Source organism: Oncorhynchus mykiss, chromosome 18 (genome assembly GCF_013265735.2).
Source record: "Oncorhynchus mykiss isolate Arlee chromosome 18, USDA_OmykA_1.1, whole genome shotgun sequence".
Taxonomy (NCBI): domain Eukaryota; kingdom Metazoa; phylum Chordata; class Actinopteri; order Salmoniformes; family Salmonidae; genus Oncorhynchus; species Oncorhynchus mykiss.
The window spans coordinates 8,717,986-8,738,041 of record NC_048582.1 but is presented as its reverse complement, the minus strand read 5'-3'; the positions used below and the strand labels follow the sequence as shown (position 1 = coordinate 8,738,041).

The following is a 20,056-nucleotide window of genomic DNA, read 5'->3' as shown; positions in this document are numbered from 1 at the left end:
GGGGGTAAGGATCAGTTAGAGGATGTTGAGGATGGGGGTAAGGATCAGTTAGAGGATGGGGGTAAGGATCAGTTAGAGGATGTTGAGGATGGGGTAAGGATCAGTTAGAGGATGTTGAGGATGGGGGTAAGGATCAGTTAGAGGATGTGGAGGATGGGGTAAGGATCAGTTAGAGGATGTTGAGGATGGGGGTAAGGATCAATTAGAGGATGTTGAGGATGGGGTAAGGATCAGTTAGAGGATGTTGAGGATGGGGGTAAGGATCAGTTAGAGGATGTTGAGGATGGGGGTAAGGATCAGTTAGAGGATGTTGAGTATGGGGGTAAGGATCAGTTAGAGAATGTTGAGGATGGGGTAAGGATCAGTTAGAGGATGTTGAGGATGGGGGTAAGGATCAATTAGAGGATGTTGAGGATGGGGTAAGGATCAGTTAGAGGATGTTGAGGATGGGGGTAAGGATCAGTTAGAGGATGTTGAGGATGGGGTAAGGATCAGTTAGAGGATGTTGAGGATGGGGGTAAGGATCAGTTAGAGGATGTTGAGGATGGGGTAAGGATCAGTTAGAGGATGTTGAGGATGGGGTAAGGATCAGTTAGAGGATGTTGAGGATGGGGTAAGGATCAGTTAGAGGATGTTGAGGATGGGGGTAAGGATCAGTTAGAGGATGTTGAGGATGGGGTAAGGATCAGTTAGAGGATGTTGAGGATGGGGGTAAGGATCAGTTAGAGGATGTGGAGGATGGGGGTAAGGATCAGTTAGAGGATGTGGAGGATGGGGTAAGGATCAGTTAGAGGATGTTGAGGATGGGGTAAGGATCAGTTAGAGGATGTTGAGGATGGGGTAAGGATCAGTTAGAGGATGTTGAGGATGGGGTAAGGATCAGTTAAAGGATGTTGAGGATGGGGTAAGGATCAGTTAGAGGATGTTGAGGATGGGGGTAAGGATCAGTTAGAGGATGTGGAGGATGGGGGTAAGGATCAGTTAGAGGATGTTGAGGATGGGGTAAGGATCAGTTAGAGGATGTTGAGGATTGGGGTAAGGATCAGTTAGAGGATGTTGAGGATGGGGGTAAGGATCAGTTAGAGGATGTTGAGGATGGGGGTAAGGATCAGTTAGAGGATGTTGAGGATTGGGGTAAGGATCAGTTAGAGGATGTTGAGGATGGGGGTAAGGATCAGTTAGAGGATGTTGAGGATGGGGGTAAGGATCAGTTAGAGGATGTGGAGGATGGGGTAAGGATCAGTTAGAGGATGTTGAGGATGGGGGTAAGGATCAGTTAGAGGATGTGGAGGATGGGGTAAGGATCAGTTAGAGGATGTTGAGGATGGGGGTAAGGATCAGTTAGAGGATGGGGTAAGGATCAGTTAGAGGATGTTGAGGATGGGGGTAAGGATCAGTTAGAGGATGTTGAGGATGGGGTAAGGATCAGTTAGAGGATGTTGAGGATGGGGGTAAGGATCAGTTAGAGGATGGGGTAAGGATCAGTTAGAGGATGTGGAGGATGGGTAAGGATCAGTTAGAGGATGTTGAGGATGGGGGTAAGGATCAGTTAGAGGATGTGGAGGATGGGGTAAGGATCAGTTAGAGGATGTTGAGGATGGGGGTAAGGATCAGTTAGAGGATGGGGTAAGGATCAGTTAGAGGATGTTGAGGATGGGGGTAAGGATCAGTTAGAGGATGTTGAGGATGGGGTAAGGATCAGTTAGAGGATGTTGAGGATGGGGGTAAGGATCAGTTAGAGGATGGGGTAAGGATCAGTTAGAGGATGTGGAGGATGGGGGTAAGGATCAGTTAGAGGATGTGGAGGATGGGGTAAGGATCAGTTAGAGGATGTTGAGGATGGGGTAAGGATCAGTTAGAGGATGTTGAGGATGGGGTAAGGATCAGTTAGAGGATGTTGAGGATGGGGTAAGGATCAGTTAGAGGATGTTGAGGATGGGGTAAGGATCAGTTAGAGGATGTTGAGGATGGGGGTAAGGATCAGTTAGAGGATGTGGAGGATGGGGGTAAGGATCAGTTAGAGGATGTTGAGGATGGGGTAAGGATCAGTTAGAGGATGTTGAGGATTGGGGTAAGGATCAGTTAGAGGATGTTGAGGATGGGGGTAAGGATCAGTTAGAGGATGTTGAGGATGGGGGTAAGGATCAGTTAGAGGATGTTGAGGATTGGGGTAAGGATCAGTTAGAGGATGTTGAGGATGGGGGTAAGGATCAGTTAGAGGATGTTGAGGATGGGGGTAAGGATCAGTTAGAGGATGTGGAGGATGGGGTAAGGATCAGTTAGAGGATGTTGAGGATGGGGGTAAGGATCAGTTAGAGGATGTGGAGGATGGGGTAAGGATCAGTTAGAGGATGTTGAGGATGGGGGTAAGGATCAGTTAGAGGATGGGGTAAGGATCAGTTAGAGGATGTTGAGGATGGGGGTAAGGATCAGTTAGAGGATGTTGAGGATGGGGTAAGGATCAGTTAGAGGATGTTGAGGATGGGGGTAAGGATCAGTTAGAGGATGGGGTAAGGATCAGTTAGAGGATGTGGAGGATGGGGTAAGGATCAGTTAGAGGATGTTGAGGATGGGGGTAAGGATCAGTTAGAGGATGTGGAGGATGGGGTAAGGATCAGTTAGAGGATGTTGAGGATGGGGGTAAGGATCAGTTAGAGGATGGGGTAAGGATCAGTTAGAGGATGTTGAGGATGGGGGTAAGGATCAGTTAGAGGATGTTGAGGATGGGGTAAGGATCAGTTAGAGGATGTTGAGGATGGGGGTAAGGATCAGTTAGAGGATGGGGTAAGGATCAGTTAGAGGATGTTGAGGATGGGGGTAAGGATCAGTTAGAGGATGTTGAGGATGGGGTAAGGATCAGTTAGAGGATGTTGAGGATGGGGGTAAGGATCAGTTAGAGGATGTTGAGGATGGGGGTAAGGATCAGTTAGAGGATGTTGAGGATGGGGGTAAGGATCAGTTAGAGGATGTTGAGGATGGGGGTAAGGATCAGTTAGAGGATGTTGAGGATGGGGTAAGGATCAGTTAGAGGATGTTGAGGATGGGGGTAAGGATCAGTTAGAGGATGTTGAGGATGGGGGTAAGGATCAGTTAGAGGATGTGGAGGATGGGGGTAAGGATCAGTTAGAGGATGTGGAGGATGGGGTAAGGATCAGTTAGAGGATGTTGAGGATGGGGGTAAGGATCAGTTAGAGGATGTTGAGGATGGGGTAAGGATCAGTTAGAGGATGTTGAGTATGGAGGTAAGGATCAGTTAGAGGATGTTGAGGATGGGGGTAAGGATCAGTTAGAGGATGTTGAGGATGGGGGTAAGGATCAGTTAGAGGATGTTGAGGATGGGGGTAAGGATCAGTTAGAGGATATTGAGGATGGGGGTAAGGATCAGTTAGAGGATGTGGAGGATGGGGGTAAGGATCAGTTAGAGGATGTGGAGGATGGGGTAAGGATCAGTTAGAGGATGTTGAGGATGGGGGTAAGGATCAGTTAGAGGATATTGAGGATGGGGGTAAGGATCAGTTAGAGGATGTGGAGGATGGGGGTAAGGATCAGTTAGAGGATGTGGAGGATGGGGTAAGGATCAGTTAGAGGATGTTGAGGATGGGGGTAAGGATCAGTTAGAGGATGTTGAGGATGGGGGTAAGGATCAGTTAGAGGATCTTGAGGATGGGGGTAAGGATCAGTTAGAGGATGTTGAGTATGGAGGTAAGGATCAGTTAGAGGATGTTGAGGATGGGGGTAAGGATCAGTTAGAGGATGTTGAGGATGGGGTAAGGATCAGTTAGAGGATGTTGAGGATGGGGTAAGGATCAGTTAGAGGATGTTGAGGATGGGGTAAGGATCAGTTAGAGGATGTTGAGGATGGGGTAAGGATCAGTTAGAGGATGTTGAGGATGGGGGTAAGGATCAGTTAGAGGATGTGGAGGATGGGGGTAAGGATCAGTTAGAGGATGTTGAGGATGGGGTAAGGATCAGTTAGAGGATGTTGAGGATTGGGGTAAGGATCAGTTAGAGGATGTTGAGGATGGGGGTAAGGATCAGTTAGAGGATGTTGAGGATGGGGGTAAGGATCAGTTAGAGGATGTTGAGGATTGGGGTAAGGATCAGTTAGAGGATGTTGAGGATGGGGGTAAGGATCAGTTAGAGGATGTTGAGGATGGGGGTAAGGATCAGTTAGAGGATGTGGAGGATGGGGTAAGGATCAGTTAGAGGATGTTGAGGATGGGGGTAAGGATCAGTTAGAGGATGTGGAGGATGGGGTAAGGATCAGTTAGAGGATGTTGAGGATGGGGGTAAGGATCAGTTAGAGGATGGGGTAAGGATCAGTTAGAGGATGTTGAGGATGGGGGTAAGGATCAGTTAGAGGATGTTGAGGATGGGGTAAGGATCAGTTAGAGGATGTTGAGGATGGGGGTAAGGATCAGTTAGAGGATGTTGAGGATGGGGGTAAGGATCAGTTAGAGGATGTTGAGGATGGGGGTAAGGATCAGTTAGAGGATGTTGAGGATGGGGGTAAGGATCAGTTAGAGGATGTTGAGGATGGGGGTAAGGATCAGTTAGAGGATGTTGAGGATGGGGTAAGGATCAGTTAGAGGATGTTGAGGATGGGGGTAAGGATCAGTTAGAGGATGTTGAGGATGGGGGTAAGGATCAGTTAGAGGATGTGGAGGATGGGGGTAAGGATCAGTTAGAGGATGTGGAGGATGGGGTAAGGATCAGTTAGAGGATGTTGAGGATGGGGGTAAGGATCAGTTAGAGGATGTTGAGGATGGGGTAAGGATCAGTTAGAGGATGTTGAGTATGGAGGTAAGGATCAGTTAGAGGATGTTGAGGATGGGGGTAAGGATCAGTTAGAGGATGTTGAGGATGGGGGTAAGGATCAGTTAGAGGATATTGAGGATGGGGGTAAGGATCAGTTAGAGGATGTGGAGGATGGGGGTAAGGATCAGTTAGAGGATGTGGAGGATGGGGTAAGGATCAGTTAGAGGATGTTGAGGATGGGGGTAAGGATCAGTTAGAGGATATTGAGGATGGGGGTAAGGATCAGTTAGAGGATGTGGAGGATGGGGGTAAGGATCAGTTAGAGGATGTGGAGGATGGGGTAAGGATCAGTTAGAGGATGTTGAGGATGGGGGTAAGGATCAGTTAGAGGATGTTGAGGATGGGGGTAAGGATCAGTTAGAGGATGTTGAGGATGGGGGTAAGGATCAGTTAGAGGATGTTGAGTATGGAGGTAAGGATCAGTTAGAGGATGTTGAGGATGGGGGTAAGGATCAGTTAGAGGATGTTGAGGATGGGGGTAAGGATCAGTTAGAGGATGTTGAGGATGGGGTAAGGATCAGTTAGAGGATGTTGAGGATGGGGGTAAGGATCAGTTAGAGGATGTGGAGGATGGGGTAAGGATCAGTTAGAGGATGTTGAGGATGGGGGTAAGGATCAGTTAGAGGATGTTGAGGATGGGGGTAAGGATCAGTTAGAGGATGTGGAGGATGGGGTAAGGATCAGTTAGAGGATGTTGAGGATGGGGGTAAGGATCAATTAGAGGATGCTGAGGATGGGGGTAAGGATCAGTTAGAGGATGTTGAGGATGGGGGTAAGGATCAGTTAGAGGATGTTGAGGATGGGGGTAAGGATCAGTTAGAGGATGTTGAGGATGGGGGTAAGGATCAGTTAGAGGATGTTGAGGATGGGGGTAAGGATCAGTTAGAGGATGTTGAGGATGGGGGTAAGGATCAGTTAGAGGATGTTGAGGATGGGGTAAGGATCAGTTAGAGGATGTGGAGGATGGGGTAAGGATCAGTTAGAGGATGTTGAGGATGGGGGTAAGGATCAGTTAGAGGATGTGGAGGATGGGGTAAGGATCAGTTAGAGGATGTTGAGGATGGGGTAAGGATCAGTTAGAGGATGTTGAGAATGGGGGTAAGGATCAGTTAGAGGATGTTGAGGATGGGGGTAAGGATCAGTTAGAGGATGTTGAGGATGGGGTAAGGATCAGTTAGAGGATGTTGAGGATGGGGTAAGGATCAGTTAGAGGATGTTGAGGATGGGGGTAAGGATCAGTTAGAGGATGTGGAGGATGGGGTAAGGATCAGTTAGAGGATGTTGAGGATGGGGGTAAGGATCAGTTAGAGGATGTGGAGGATGGGGTAAGGATCAGTTAGAGGATGTTGAGGATGGGGTAAGGATCAGTTAGAGGATGTTGAGTATGGAGGTAAGGATCAGTTAGAGGATGTGGAGGATGGGGTAAGGATCAGTTAGAGGATGTTGAGGATGGGGTAAGGATCAGTTAGAGGATGTTGAGGATGGGGTAAGGATCAGTTAGAGGATGTGGAGGATGGGGTAAGGATCAGTTAGAGGATGTGGAGGATGGGGTAAGGATCAGTTAGAGGATGTGGAGGATGGGGTAAGGATCAGTTAGAGGATGTGGAGGATGGGGTAAGGATCAGTTAGAGGATGTGGAGGATGGGGTAAGGATCAGTTAGAGGATGTGGAGGATGGGGTAAGGATCAGTTAGAGGATGTGGAGGATGGGGTAAGGATCAGTTAGAGGATGTTGAGGATGGGGTAAGGATCAGTTAGAGGATGTGGAGGATGGGGTAAGGATCAGTTAGAGGATGTGGAGGATGGGGTAAGGATCAGTTAGAGGATGTGGAGGATGGGGTAAGGATCAGTTAGAGGATGTGGAGGATGGGGTAAGGATCAGTTAGAGGATGTGGAGGATGGGGTAAGGATCAGTTAGAGGATGTTGAGGATGGGGTAAGGATCAGTTAGAGGATGTTGAGGATGGGGTAGCTTGCTGAGCTTGCTGCTCAGTCCTCAACGGAGAGGAACGCAGAAGGATATGTTTCACATATTTAGTGTCCTATAAGTCCACATCCAGACATTCAGAATGCTGACAAACCCTCCCTCCACAGGATATCTGGGGGCAACATTCAGAATACTGACAAACCCTCCCTCCACAGGATATCTGGGGGCAACATTCAGAATACTGACAAACCCTCCCTCCACAGGAAATCTGGGGGCAACATTCAGAATACTGACAAACCCTCCCTCCACAGGATATCTGGGGGCAACATTCAGAATACTGACAAACCCTCCCTCCACAGGAAATCTGGGGGCAACATTCAGAATAGTGACAAACCCTCCCTCCACAGGAAATCTGGGGGCAACATTCAGAATGCTGACAAACCCTCCCTCCACAGGAAATCTGGAGGCAACATTCAGAATACTGACAAACCCTCCCTCCACAGGAAATCTGGGGGCAACATTCAGAATGCTGACAAACCCTCCCTCCACAGGAAATCTGGGGGCAACATTCAGAATACTGACAAACCCTCCCTCCACATGAAATCTGGGGGCAACATTCAGAATGCTGACAAACCCTCCCTCCACAGGAAATCTGGGGGCAACATTCAGAATGCTGACAAACCCTCCCTCCACATGAAATCTGGGGGCAACATTCAGAATAGTGACAAACCCTCCCTCCACAGGAAATCTGGGGGCAACATTCAGAATAGTGACAAACCCTCCCTCCACATGAAATCTGGGGGCAACATTCAGAATAGTGACAAACCCTCCCTCCACAGGAAATCTGGGGGCAACATTCAGAATAGTGACAAACCCTCCCTCCACAGGAAATCTGGGGGCAACATTCAGAATAGTGACAAACCCTCCCTCCACATGAAATCTGGGGGCGATTTTCAATGTTATTTTATAGAGGATGGGGTTGCTGCTAAGGGTCATGTAGTTCTATAGAAGACAGATTCAAAACCTTACAATAAGTTTGTGGCTATCCCAGGACAATCAGTGGAGTGTATTTGGGTGTTTTCCTCAGCCATAAATAGCTCTCTTATGGAAGTGTTATAGGAGGATGCTGCTATGTGTCTGTTTCATCCCAGCTGGATCTGAACCTCTGTGAGGACATCTCCTGGTGCCCAGCTGATAGAACGCAGCACGCACACACACGCACGCACGCACGCACACACACACACACACACACACAAACACACACACACAAACACACACAGAGAGAGGAAGTTCCACAGTGGACAAAGTCCTGTTGACTATCACCTCATTAGTTTCTGCTCCGTCCTTGTTCCCCTCAGGACATTTTAATCTGAGAGGAAGGAAGACACCCACCCACTGTTCTGCCTCTTTTGTTCTCTTCTCTCTCTCCTTCTCTGTCTCTCTCCTTTTCTCTTGCTCCCTTAATCTCTATTTTTCAATATCTCTCACAGACAGACAGACAGACAGACAGACAGACAGACAGACAGACATTGGGGGAGTAGGCAGCTGCTGACACATGCTCCCTGTCTCTCTCTTCAGCCCTCAGAGTGACAGATGAGGCAGAGAGAGAGAGGCCTGACCACAGAGCTCTAAGTCTTAGTGTGCGTCCCAAATGGCACCCCATTTGCTGAGTGCACTTCATAGGGAATAGGGTGCCAGCTGAGCTGACAACTGAGTGGAGCCCTGTGTGTACCACAACAGTTCAGCTCCATCTGAACCATTCATTCCACAGTTAGTCCTGCTGCCAGACCTCTGAATCCCATCAACCTCAAGTCCTGCTGCCAGACCTGTGAATCCCATCAACCTCAAGCATGCCACTTAAGAAAAAGGCCCTAATGCAAGGAGTGTGTGTCAATGTGAGAGGTGAAGAACAACAGAGAGAGAGAGAGAGAGAGAGAGAGAGAGAGAGAGCGAGAGAGCGAGAGAGAGAGCGAGAGGGAGCGAGAGAGAGGGAGAGAGAGAGAGAGAGAGACAAAGAGAGTTTAAGACAATCTGAGTTCTGAATGATACACAGTACCTTGTATGTGAGTTACCCCAGGTCACACAGTCTATATGATTCAGTTACCCAGGTCACACAGTCTATATGATTCAGTTACCCAGGTAACACAGTCTATATGATTCAGTTACCCAGGTCACACAGTCTATATGATTCAGTTACCCAGGTAACACAGTCTATATGATTCAGTTTCCCCAGGTAACACTGTCTATATGATTCAGTTACCCAGGTAACACACAGTCTATGTGATTCAGTTACCCAGATCACACAGTCTATGTGATTCAGTTACCCAGATCACACAGTCTATGTGATTCAGTTACCCAGGTCACACAGTCTATATGATTCAGTTTCCCCAGGTAACACAGTCTATATGATTCAGTTACCCAGATCACACAGTCTATGTGATTCAGTTACCCAGGTCACACAGTCTATATGATTCAGTTTCCCCAGGTAACACAGTCTATATGATTCAGTTACCCAGATCACACAGTCTATAGGATTCAGTTACCCAGATCACACAGTCTATGTGATTCAGTTTCCCCAGGTCACACAGTCTATATGATTCAGTTACCCAGATCACACAGTCTATGTGATTCAATTACCCAGGTCACACAGTCTATATGATTCAGTTTCCCCAGGTAACACAGTCTATATGATTCAGTTACCCAGATCACACAGTCTATAGGATTCAGTTTCCCCAGGTCACACAGTCTATATGATTCAGTTACCCAGGTAACACAGTCTATATGATTCAGTTACCCAGGTCACACAGTCTATATGATTCAGTTACCCAGGTAACACAGTCTATATGATTCAGTTACCCAGATCACACTGTCTATATGATTCAGTTACCCAGATCACACAGTCTATATGATTCAGTTACCCAGATCGCACAGTCTATATGATTCAGTTACCCAGATCACACAGTCTATATGATTCAGTTACCCAGATCACACAGTCTATGTGATTCAGTTACCCAGGTCACACAGTCTATATGATTCAGTTTCCCCAGGTAACACAGTCTATATGATTCAGTTACCCAGATCACACAGTCTATAGGATTCAGTTTCCCCAGGTCACACAGTCTATATGATTCAGTTACCCAGGTCACACAGTCTATATGATTCAGTTACCCAGGTCACACAGTCTATATGATTCAGTTACCCAGGTCACACAGTCTATATGATTCAGTTACCCAGATCACACTGTCTATATGATTCAGTTACCCAGGTCACACAATTTATATGATTCAGTTACCCAGGTAACACAGTCTATATGATTCAGTTACCCAGGTCACACAGTCTATATGATTCAGTTACCCAGGTAACACACAGTCTATATGATTCAGTTACCCAGATCACACTGTCTATATGATTCAGTTACCCAGGTAACACAGTCTATATGATTCAGTTACCCAGGTCACACAGTCTATATGATTCAGTTACCCAGGTAACACAGTCTATATGATTCAGTTACCCAGATCACACAGTCTATATGATTCAGTTACCCAGGTAACACACAGTCTATATGATTCAGTTACCCAGGTCACACAGTCTATATGATTCAGTTTCCCCAGGAAACACAGTCTATATGATTCAGTTACCCAGATCACACTGTCTATATGATTCAGTTACCCAGATCACACAGTCTATAGGATTCAGTTTCCCCAGGTCACACAGTGTAAATGAGTATACAGTACAGCTGATCTAAGGCATGCAGACATGCAAAAACTCATTTGATTGAGTTTTCTTTCAGGCTAACAACGTTAACAACGTTAACAACGGAAATATGCACCGCTCCTCTTAAGTTTGCAGAAAGATCTCAACGTTTACAAAAGGGCTCTTTGTTCAGTAGCAAGTAGCAACCTTTCGTCCCCGGAATGTGAAACATGCGGCTCCAATTCACCGAGCTCCAGAAATTGATCCGATGCAGGCAACAAAGGCTGGCTGCTGACCGTGGTCTGTAGAAGGGAAGGCCTGGGAGCTTGCTAAAGCAGAGCCCACCTCAGCTGTCTGGCAGCCAGAGTGGACAGGCAGCAGTCTGTGAACAACTGACGGCAGAAACACACAGGATCCAGGTTGGGATTCAGTATAGATGCTTTGCATTCAAGTTAGTGGAGGAATGTCAATGGTGCCTGTGTAACGTCTGAAAGGTCAATCACCCTGACGGTTGTCTCTCTGAGTGTCACTGGCCTCTTTGTGTCGAGTTGAACCAGCTGCTGTCTCCCTCCTATAGGCTGGCTCAAAGCGTTCAGCGTACACGGAGCACGGCCCGGCCTACAACAGTGTCAACAAACGCGATAGTAGTCAATCCATCATTCTGTCTCAGCCGCTGAATCACACAGCAGTCATGCGGGAGGCGTGTGTGGAGGCAGGGAGAGAGGGAGGAGACAGGACGGCAACCAGCTGGCGCTGAGGTTCTTTGATTTCCCTTCATTTCTAAATAGTCTCCCACTGTATTCGTTTAGAAAATGAACAGGTAATATTGTTGAAATAAGTCACATCTGAATCGATGCCTCAGGTACAAAGCAACAAACACCTTGAGGACCACTTCCTCCAAACCTCTCAGATGGGTCAATAGACCAATGGGGGAGAATGAGGGACGGATTTACGAACAGGCACGTCCCCCTACCCCCAACGCTGGAGGTCGGGGCCCCTCAAATAACATATGAACATGACAGAAGTCATGGCAAAATGTGTAGAATTGCAGGAAATTCACTTGAAAACTGCAACATTTTCTCTTAGCCTCATGATAAAACTGCAACATTTTCTCTTAGCCTCATGATAAAACTGCAACATTTCCTCTTAGCCTCATGATAAAACTGCAACATTTTCTCTTAGCCTCATGATAAAACTGCAACATTTTCTCTTAGCCTCATGATAAAACTGCAACATTTTCTCTTAGCCTCATGATAAAACTGCAACATTTTCTCTTAGCCTCATGATAAAACTGCAACATTTTTTCTTAGCCTCATGATAAAACTGCTACATTTTCTCTTAGCCTCATGATAAAACTGCAACATTTTCTCTTAGCCTCATGATAAAACTGCAACATTTCCTCTTAGCCTCATGATAAAACTGCAACATTTCCTCTTAGCCTCATGATAAAACTGCAACAATTCCTCTTAGCCTCATGATAAAACTGCAACATTTCCTCTTAGCCTCATGATAAAACTGCAACATTTCCTCTTAGCCTCATGATAAAACTGCAACATTTCCTCTTAGCCTCATGATAAAACTGCAACATTTTCTCTTAGCCTCATGATAAAACTGCAACATTTTCTCTCTGTCCCATGGCAAAATGTTTTTAATTGCAGGAAAGGCCCCCTGGAGGTAGGTGCTCCCAAATCCGGCCCTGGGGAGAATGGCTCCTGCAGATAAGCCCAGCTCAGCTCTAGCTTCATCCCCGGTATCTAGCACCCCTCCTCCTCATCCCCCGTCCTCCCTCTTCTTCTCAGCATGTGATTGATATGGAGGAGCCTGCAGGTTAGCAGCTGTGGGATTCACTCCCCCCTTTGAAATCTCCCTAACTAACTCAGCAGCCCCAGGACTAATCAATAGGTTTCCCTCTGCCGCTTGTCTTGCCAGGGAGCAGTAGGGGGGCAGGAACTCAGGCATCTGTGGAACTGGAGCCCCCACTAACCCTTACAAACTGAAACGCACAATCCTTTGACCCTCCCAGGAAGGAACCCACATCCCCCTGACCACTGACCCTCCCAGACTGAAATGCACAACCCCCTGCCCCTCCCAGGAAGGAACCCACATCCCCCTGCCCCTCCCAGGAAGGAACCCACATCCCCCTGACCCTCCCAGGACTCCCTACAGTACGAAGTGGTGGTGGACTGACCCTGGCGCATTTGTTCTCTGTTTATCTGTGATGCAGTTAATGAACCACAGACAGTCAGTCAGGGGGTAACAGTAAAATGGAGGTCGTTAAGGTCATGTCCTGGGAAGTTATGAACTCCCATTTGTCCTCTGTGTGCTCCTTCACCTTCAGGGTTAAAGGTTAGAGGCCTGTCGGCTGGGCTACGGGGTGTTGATATGTTTCTTTGTAACGTTCCTGTCATTGCGTCTCTCCTTGGATGTTGAAAGTGGAGGTGTGTGCCTGAGGCAGTTTGCTAAGGTGATTGGCTGTCTGCCTGCACCCTTTATTTAAGAGTTAGGAGAGTGAGTTGATATGGGTTCAATAGCTTTATGTCAGTGGTATTTCAACTTTTTTACGCAGGGACCCCATTTTTTTCGCCATAATTTCTGGGGAACCCATTTCCCCCCCCACCACATATCTAATGACAAAACTTTAAAGCCTGTCCATTTTCTAGGAGGGCAGCAGGTAGCCTAGCGGTTAAAGCTTTGGGACAGTAACCAAAATGTTGCTTGTGTAAAAATGTGCCGTTCTTCCCTTGAGCAAGGCAGTAAAATCATTTGTACTTCTAATTTTTTTTAAATCGTTTTATTTGTCGACCCAACTGCAATTCCCCCACTAGGGGTCATGAACCTGACTTTGAATACCACTGCTTTATATCCATATGTGAGTTGAAGGCCTGTTACTGGGTTGTGTTCTATACTATACTATACTATACTGTATTACTGGGTTGTGTTCTATATTATACTATACTATACTGTATTACTGGGTTGTGTTCTATACTATACTATACTATACTGTATTACTGGGTTGTGTTCTATATTATACTATACTATACTGTATTAATGGGTTGTGTTCTATACTATACTATACTGTATTACTGGGTTGTGTTCTATACTATACTATATTGTATTACTGGGTTGTGTTCTATACTATACTATACTGTATTACTGGGTTGTGTTCTATATTATACTATACTATACTGTATTACTGGGTTGTGTTCTATATTATACTATACTATACTGTATTACTGGGTTGTGTTCTATCCTATACTGTATTACTGGGTTGTGTTCTATACTATACTGTATTACTGGGTTGTGTTCTATACTATACTGTATTACTGGGTTGTGTTCTATACTATACTGTATTACTGGGTTGTGTTCTATACTATACTGTATTACTGGGTTGTGTTCTATACTATATTGTATTACTGGGTTGTGTTCTATACTATATTGTATTACTGGGTTGTGTTCTATATTATACTATACTATACTGTATTACTGGGTTGTGTTCTATATTATACTATACTATACTGTATTACTGGGTTGTGTTCTATACTATATTGTATTACTGGGTTGTGTTCTATACTATACTGTATTACTGGGTTGTGTTCTATACTATACTGTATTACTGGGTTGTGTTCTATACTATATTGTATTACCGGGTTGTGTTCTATTCTATACTGTATTACTGGGCTGTGTTCTATACTATACTGTATTACTGGGCTGTGTTCTATACTATACTGTATTACTGGGTTGTGTTCTATACTATACTGTATTACTGGGTTGTGTTCTATACTATATTGTATTACTGGGTTGTGTTCTATACTATACTGTATTACTGGGTTGTGTTCTATACTATATTGTATTACTGGGTTGTGTTCTATACTATACTGTATTACTGGGTTGTGTTCTATACTATATTGTATTACTGGGTTGTGTTCTATACTATACTGTATTACTGGGTTGTGTTCTATATTATACTATACTATACTGTATTACTGGGTTGTGTTCTATACTATATTGTATTACTGGGTTGTGTTCTATACTATACTGTATTACTGGGTTGTGTTCTATACTATACTGTATTACTGGGTTGTGTTCTATACTATACTGTATTACTGGGTTGTGTTCTATTCTATATTGTATTACCGGGTTGTGTTCTATTCTATACTGTATTACTGGGCTGTGTTCTATACTATACTGTATTAATGGGTTGTGTTCTATACTATACTATATTACTGGGTTGTGTTCTATACTATATTGTATTACCGGGTTGTGTTCTATACTATACTCTATTACTGGGCTGTGTTCTATACTATACTGTATTAATGGGTTGTGTTCTATACTATACTATACTGTATTACTGGGTTGTGTTCTATACTATATTGTATTACTGGGTTGTGTTCTATACTATATTGTATTACCGGGTTGTGTTCTATACTATACTCTATTACTGGGCTGTGTTCTATACTATACTGTATTAATGGGTTGTGTCCTATACTATACTATACTGTATTACTGGGTTGTGTTATATACTATATTGTATTACTGGGTTGTGTTCTATACTATACTGTATTACTGGGTTGTGTTCTATACTATACTGTATTACTGGGCTGTGTTCTATACTATACTGTATTAATGGGTTGTGTTCTATACTATACTGTATTACTGGGTTGTGTTCTATACTATACTCTATTACTGGGCTGTGTTCTATACTATACTGTATTACTGGGTTGTGTTCTATACTATACTATATTACTGGGTTGTGTTCTATACTATACTGTATTACTGGGTTGTGTTCTATACTATACTCTATTACTGGGATGTGTTCTATACTATACTGTATTAATGGGTTGTGTCCTATACTATACTATACTGTATTACTGGGTTGTGTTATATACTATATTGTATTACTGGGTTGTGTTCTATACTATACTGTATTACTGGGTTGTGTTCTATACTATACTGTATTACTGGGCTGTGTTCTATACTATACTGTATTAATGGGTTGTGTTCTATACTATACTGTATTACTGGGTTGTGTTCTATACTATACTCTATTACTGGGCTGTGTTCTATACTATACTGTATTACTGGGTTGTGTTCTATACTATACTATATTACTGGGTTGTGTTCTATACTATACTGTATTACTGGGTTGTGTTCTATACTATACTGTATTACTGGGTTGTGTTCTATACTATACTGTATTACTGGTTTGTGTTCTATACTATACTGTATTACTGGGTTGTATTCTATACTATACTGTATTACTGGGTTGTGTTCTATACTATACTGTATATCCAGTAGCTTACTTTTTCGTTTTTACTGTGAGAATTTGTGTTAGTCTGCTGCACCTCCACTCCTGTTTGGCTATGCTCCTTCCCTTCCTCTATTCCTGCTTGAAAACAAAGCGGACAGGGAGGCAGAGCCCATCAATGTGCAGCTCAGTCCTGGTAATGAGCAGAGCTCAGGTGTCTCTACCTTGTTAAAGCCTGGATAGAGGCATGGGATAAGCCAGTCGCTCAGAGGCCCTACTGAATAAAAGAGGGGTTCCCATTAGGGGATACATAGGCTCTGCAGTACGCACACACAACACACCACACATACACACACAACACAACACACCACACACACACACACACAAACACACACACACCAGTTCTGTGTTTGCCCACTGAAGCTGAGCCAATCACAGAGTCGTGCCTAGGAAAGGCTCAGGAGACCTACTGAAGAAATCAGCAGAAAGACAGACAGACAGACAGACAGACAGTCCCTCTACACTACAGACAGACAGTCCCTCCACACTACAGACAGACAGTCCCTCTACACTACAGAGACACTCCCTCTACACTACAGACAGACACTCCCTCTACACTACAGACAGACACTCCCTCTACACTACAGACAGACACTCCCTCTACACTACACTACAGACAGACAGTCCCTCCACACTACAGAGACACTCCCTCTACACTACAGACAGACAGTCCCTCTACACTACAGACAGACAGTCCCTCTACATTACAGACAGACACTCCCTCTACACTACACTATAGACAGACTGTCCCTCCACACAACAGAGACACTCCCTCTACACTACAGACAGACAGTCCCTCTACACTACACTACAGACAGACAGTCTCTCTACATTACAGACAGACACTCCTTCTACACTACACTATAGACAGACAGTCCCTCCACACTACAGAGACACTCCCTCTACACTACAGACAGACAGTCCCTCTACACTACAGACATACAGTCCCTCTACATTACAGACAGACACTCCCTCTACACTACACTATAGACAGACAGTCCCTCTACACTACATTACAGACAGACAGTCCCACTACAGCCAAACAGGCAGACAGACAGTCCCTCTACAGCCAACCAGACAGACAAACAGACCCACTCTGCAACAGAGCCCCAGCTTGAACTACCACCTCCACTTCCACCACCCCCAGGTTACAAGCACAGTCCAGGCAGGGGACAGCTGAGGGGGCTGGGAGAGGGCTGGGGAGTGTGGGGCTACGGAAGGGAGAGGGCTGGGGATTGGGCTGGGGGAGAGTGGGGCTTAAGCAGGGAGAGGGCTGGGGGAGTGTGGGGCTACGGAAGGGAGAGGGCTGGGGATTGGGCTGAGGGAAAGTGGGGCTTAAGCAGGGAGTGGGCTGAGGGATTGTGGAGCAATGGAAGGGAGAGGGCTGGGGGAATGTGGAGCAATGGAAGGGGCAGGGCTGAGGGTATGGAAGGGACAGGGCTGGGGGAGTGTGGAACAATGGAAGGGAGAGGGCTGGGGGAATGTGGAGCAATGGAAGGGAGAGGGCTAGGGATTGGGCTGGGGGAGAGTGGGGCCAAGAAAGGGAGAGGGCTAGGGAGTGTGGAACAATGGAATGGAGAGGGCTAGGGGAGAGTGGGGCTACGGAAGGGAGAGGGCTGGGGATCCGGCTGGAGGAGAGTGGGTCTACGGAAGGGAGAGGGCTGGGGATCCGGCTGGGGGAGAGTGGGGCTACGGAAAGGAGAGGGCTGGGGATTGGGCTGGGGGAGAGTGGGGCTACGGAAGGGAGAGGGCTGGGGATCCGGCTGGAGGAGAGTGGGGCTACGGAAGGGAGAGGGCTGGGGATCCGGCTGGGGGAGAGTGGGGCTACGGAAGGGAGAGGGCTGGGGATCCGGCTGGAGGAGAGTGGGTCTACGGAAGGGAGAGGGCTGGGGATCCGGCTGGAGGAGAGTGGGGCTACAACACATAATTACTTCCAGACTTCCAGCATGGATGGAGATCCCATGAGGTTAACTCCTCAACACTAGAAACCAGTATACTGGAAGAGGCCAGTATAAGACTAATAAACTGAACCAGGTACAGAAATAGCAGTTTGTCTGGAGGGAGGACAGTCTTCTCACTGTTACTGATTGGCTGCATGGTGTCTTTGTTGAGGGGGAGGGCTGAAGAAGCATGGTAGAACATTTGGTCAGTGGTGTCTGTCTGAATGGTTCAACCAGCTGGTCCATCCCTACAATTCCACAGTAGCATCATGACTTCTTCTAAGCATGTAACAAACCAGAACTTGATAATAAATAATAGATCATTTAGTTTCATTAAAAATGAAATATTCATCACTGTTAACAGATGTATTCCTCCATGACACGCATGCTGCACACACTGTGAGACCAACAGGTCCTGACATGCCTGGCAGCTGCATTTCTAATGGACAGCAACTCTGATCAATGGGCATCATGGAAGCCAAAGGCAAACAATGCATAAAGCATTTATCCTGCATCTACCCAGGTTATATACATCTACCCAGGTTATATACATCTACCCAGGTTATATACATTTACCCAGGTCATATACATTTACCCAGGTTATATACATTTACCCAGGTCATATACATTTACCCAGGTTATATACATTTACCCAGGGTATATACATTTACCCAGGTTATATACGTCTACCCAGGTTATATACATTTACCCAGGTTATATACATTTACCCAGGTTATATACATCTACCCAGGTTATATACATTTACCCAGGTCATATACATTTACCCAGGTTATATACATTTACCCAGGTTATATACATTTACCCAGGTTATATACATCTACCCAGGTTATATACATTTACCCAGGTCATATACATTTACCCAGGTTATATACATTTACCCAGGGTATATACATTTACCCAGATTATATACGTCTACCCAGGTTATATACAGGTTATATACATTTACCCAGGTTATATACATCTACCCAGGTTATATACATTTACCCAGGTTATATACATTTACCCAGGTTATAGACATCTACCCAGGTTATATACATTTACCCAGGTTATATACATTTACCCAGGTTATATACATTTACCCAGGTTATATACATCTACCCAGGTTATATACATTTACCCAGGTTATATACATCTAAACTAAATATTATAATAGGGGAGACTGGGTCATAGAGTTATGGCAACATAGATAGATTAAAGAAATTAATAGGATCATTACCTGACGTGTCCCATAGGCTGAGCTCTATTCTTTTCGTGTCTATTTCAAAACTGGCCGTGTAATTCTCGAACACTGTGGGCATGTAACTCTAAAGAAAAAAGAGACAATCATAGATCATTATAGACAAGTAATAACAAATATTATTATTATTAGTAGTAGTAGTATTAATTAGTTATAACAAACTTTTGTTACATTTAGCTATCAAGCAGACAATTCTTTGAACTCACCTCTGGGAAGATATCCTTTGCAAAAACGTGTAGTAGAGCAGTCTTCCCACATTGACTGTCCCCGACCACAACTATTTTACACTTCACAATCTGACTAGGATCCATCCCGGACTGAACAGATACTTTCTGACTAGATATTCTCTCCTTCATTGATGTAAGTTGACGGACAGTTCGCTATAGAGAGCTCCACGTTGTTTGAAGAGAGCACACACACACACACACATGAATAACAGAAAACAGCAGATACTCGGAGCGTAATAAATCCGTTTCTCCTCTCTGATGTCTGCGTCCTTTGTCAGTACTGTGTCTGGTGTCGACTACAACGCGAACGAGACTTTTTGACGGTATTTATACCGAGACCATGAGCCAGTGGAGTTGTCCCTCCCCTCTCTCTCCACGTGCTGAAAGTGTTGCAGGGCTATGTGGGGACCTGGGTGGTCGGGAGAGTGGTGATCGTATGCTCAGTGTGTGATGGCGCCCTCCGTAGGACTCCCTACAAACAGCTCAGATCATGATGGACTACTTTATTAAAATATTTATAATCTCACCGTGTCATTTTAAATGACTTGTGTTCAGAGAGAGAGGGAACGAGAGAGACTCGGTGAGTATAGCCTTGCTATTGAGAAATGCCGATGTGCACACTGCCCACAAAATGAGGTGGAAACTGAGCTGCAATTCCTAACCTCCTGCCAAATGTATGACCATATTAGAGACACATATTTCCATCAGATTACACAGACTCACAAAGAATTTGAAAACAAATTGGGTGAAATACCACAGTGTGCCATCACAGGAGCAAGATTTGTGACCTGTTGCCACAAGAAAAGGGCAACCAGTGAAGAACAAACACCATTGTAAATACAACTCATATTTATGTTGATTTATTTCCCCTTGTGTATTTGAACTATTTG

At 45.2% G+C, this 20,056-nt stretch overlaps 1 protein-coding gene across 1 annotated transcript in view; it reads right to left on the bottom strand.

Annotated features, from left to right (window-relative positions):
• LOC110495396 (rho-related GTP-binding protein RhoE) overlaps positions 1-19,568 on the bottom strand; it is a 25,580-nt gene extending 6,012 nt beyond the window's left edge. The window contains exons 1-2 of the mRNA XM_036951659.1: positions 19,146-19,568; positions 18,919-19,006 (exon numbers count right to left, since the gene is read on the bottom strand). Of these exons, the coding sequence (XP_036807554.1) occupies positions 18,919-19,006; positions 19,146-19,295 (238 nt within the window). The 5' untranslated portion in view covers positions 19,296-19,568. The remainder of the gene's footprint in view (positions 1-18,918; positions 19,007-19,145) is intronic.
• Between the last annotated feature and the right edge of the window lie 488 nt (positions 19,569-20,056).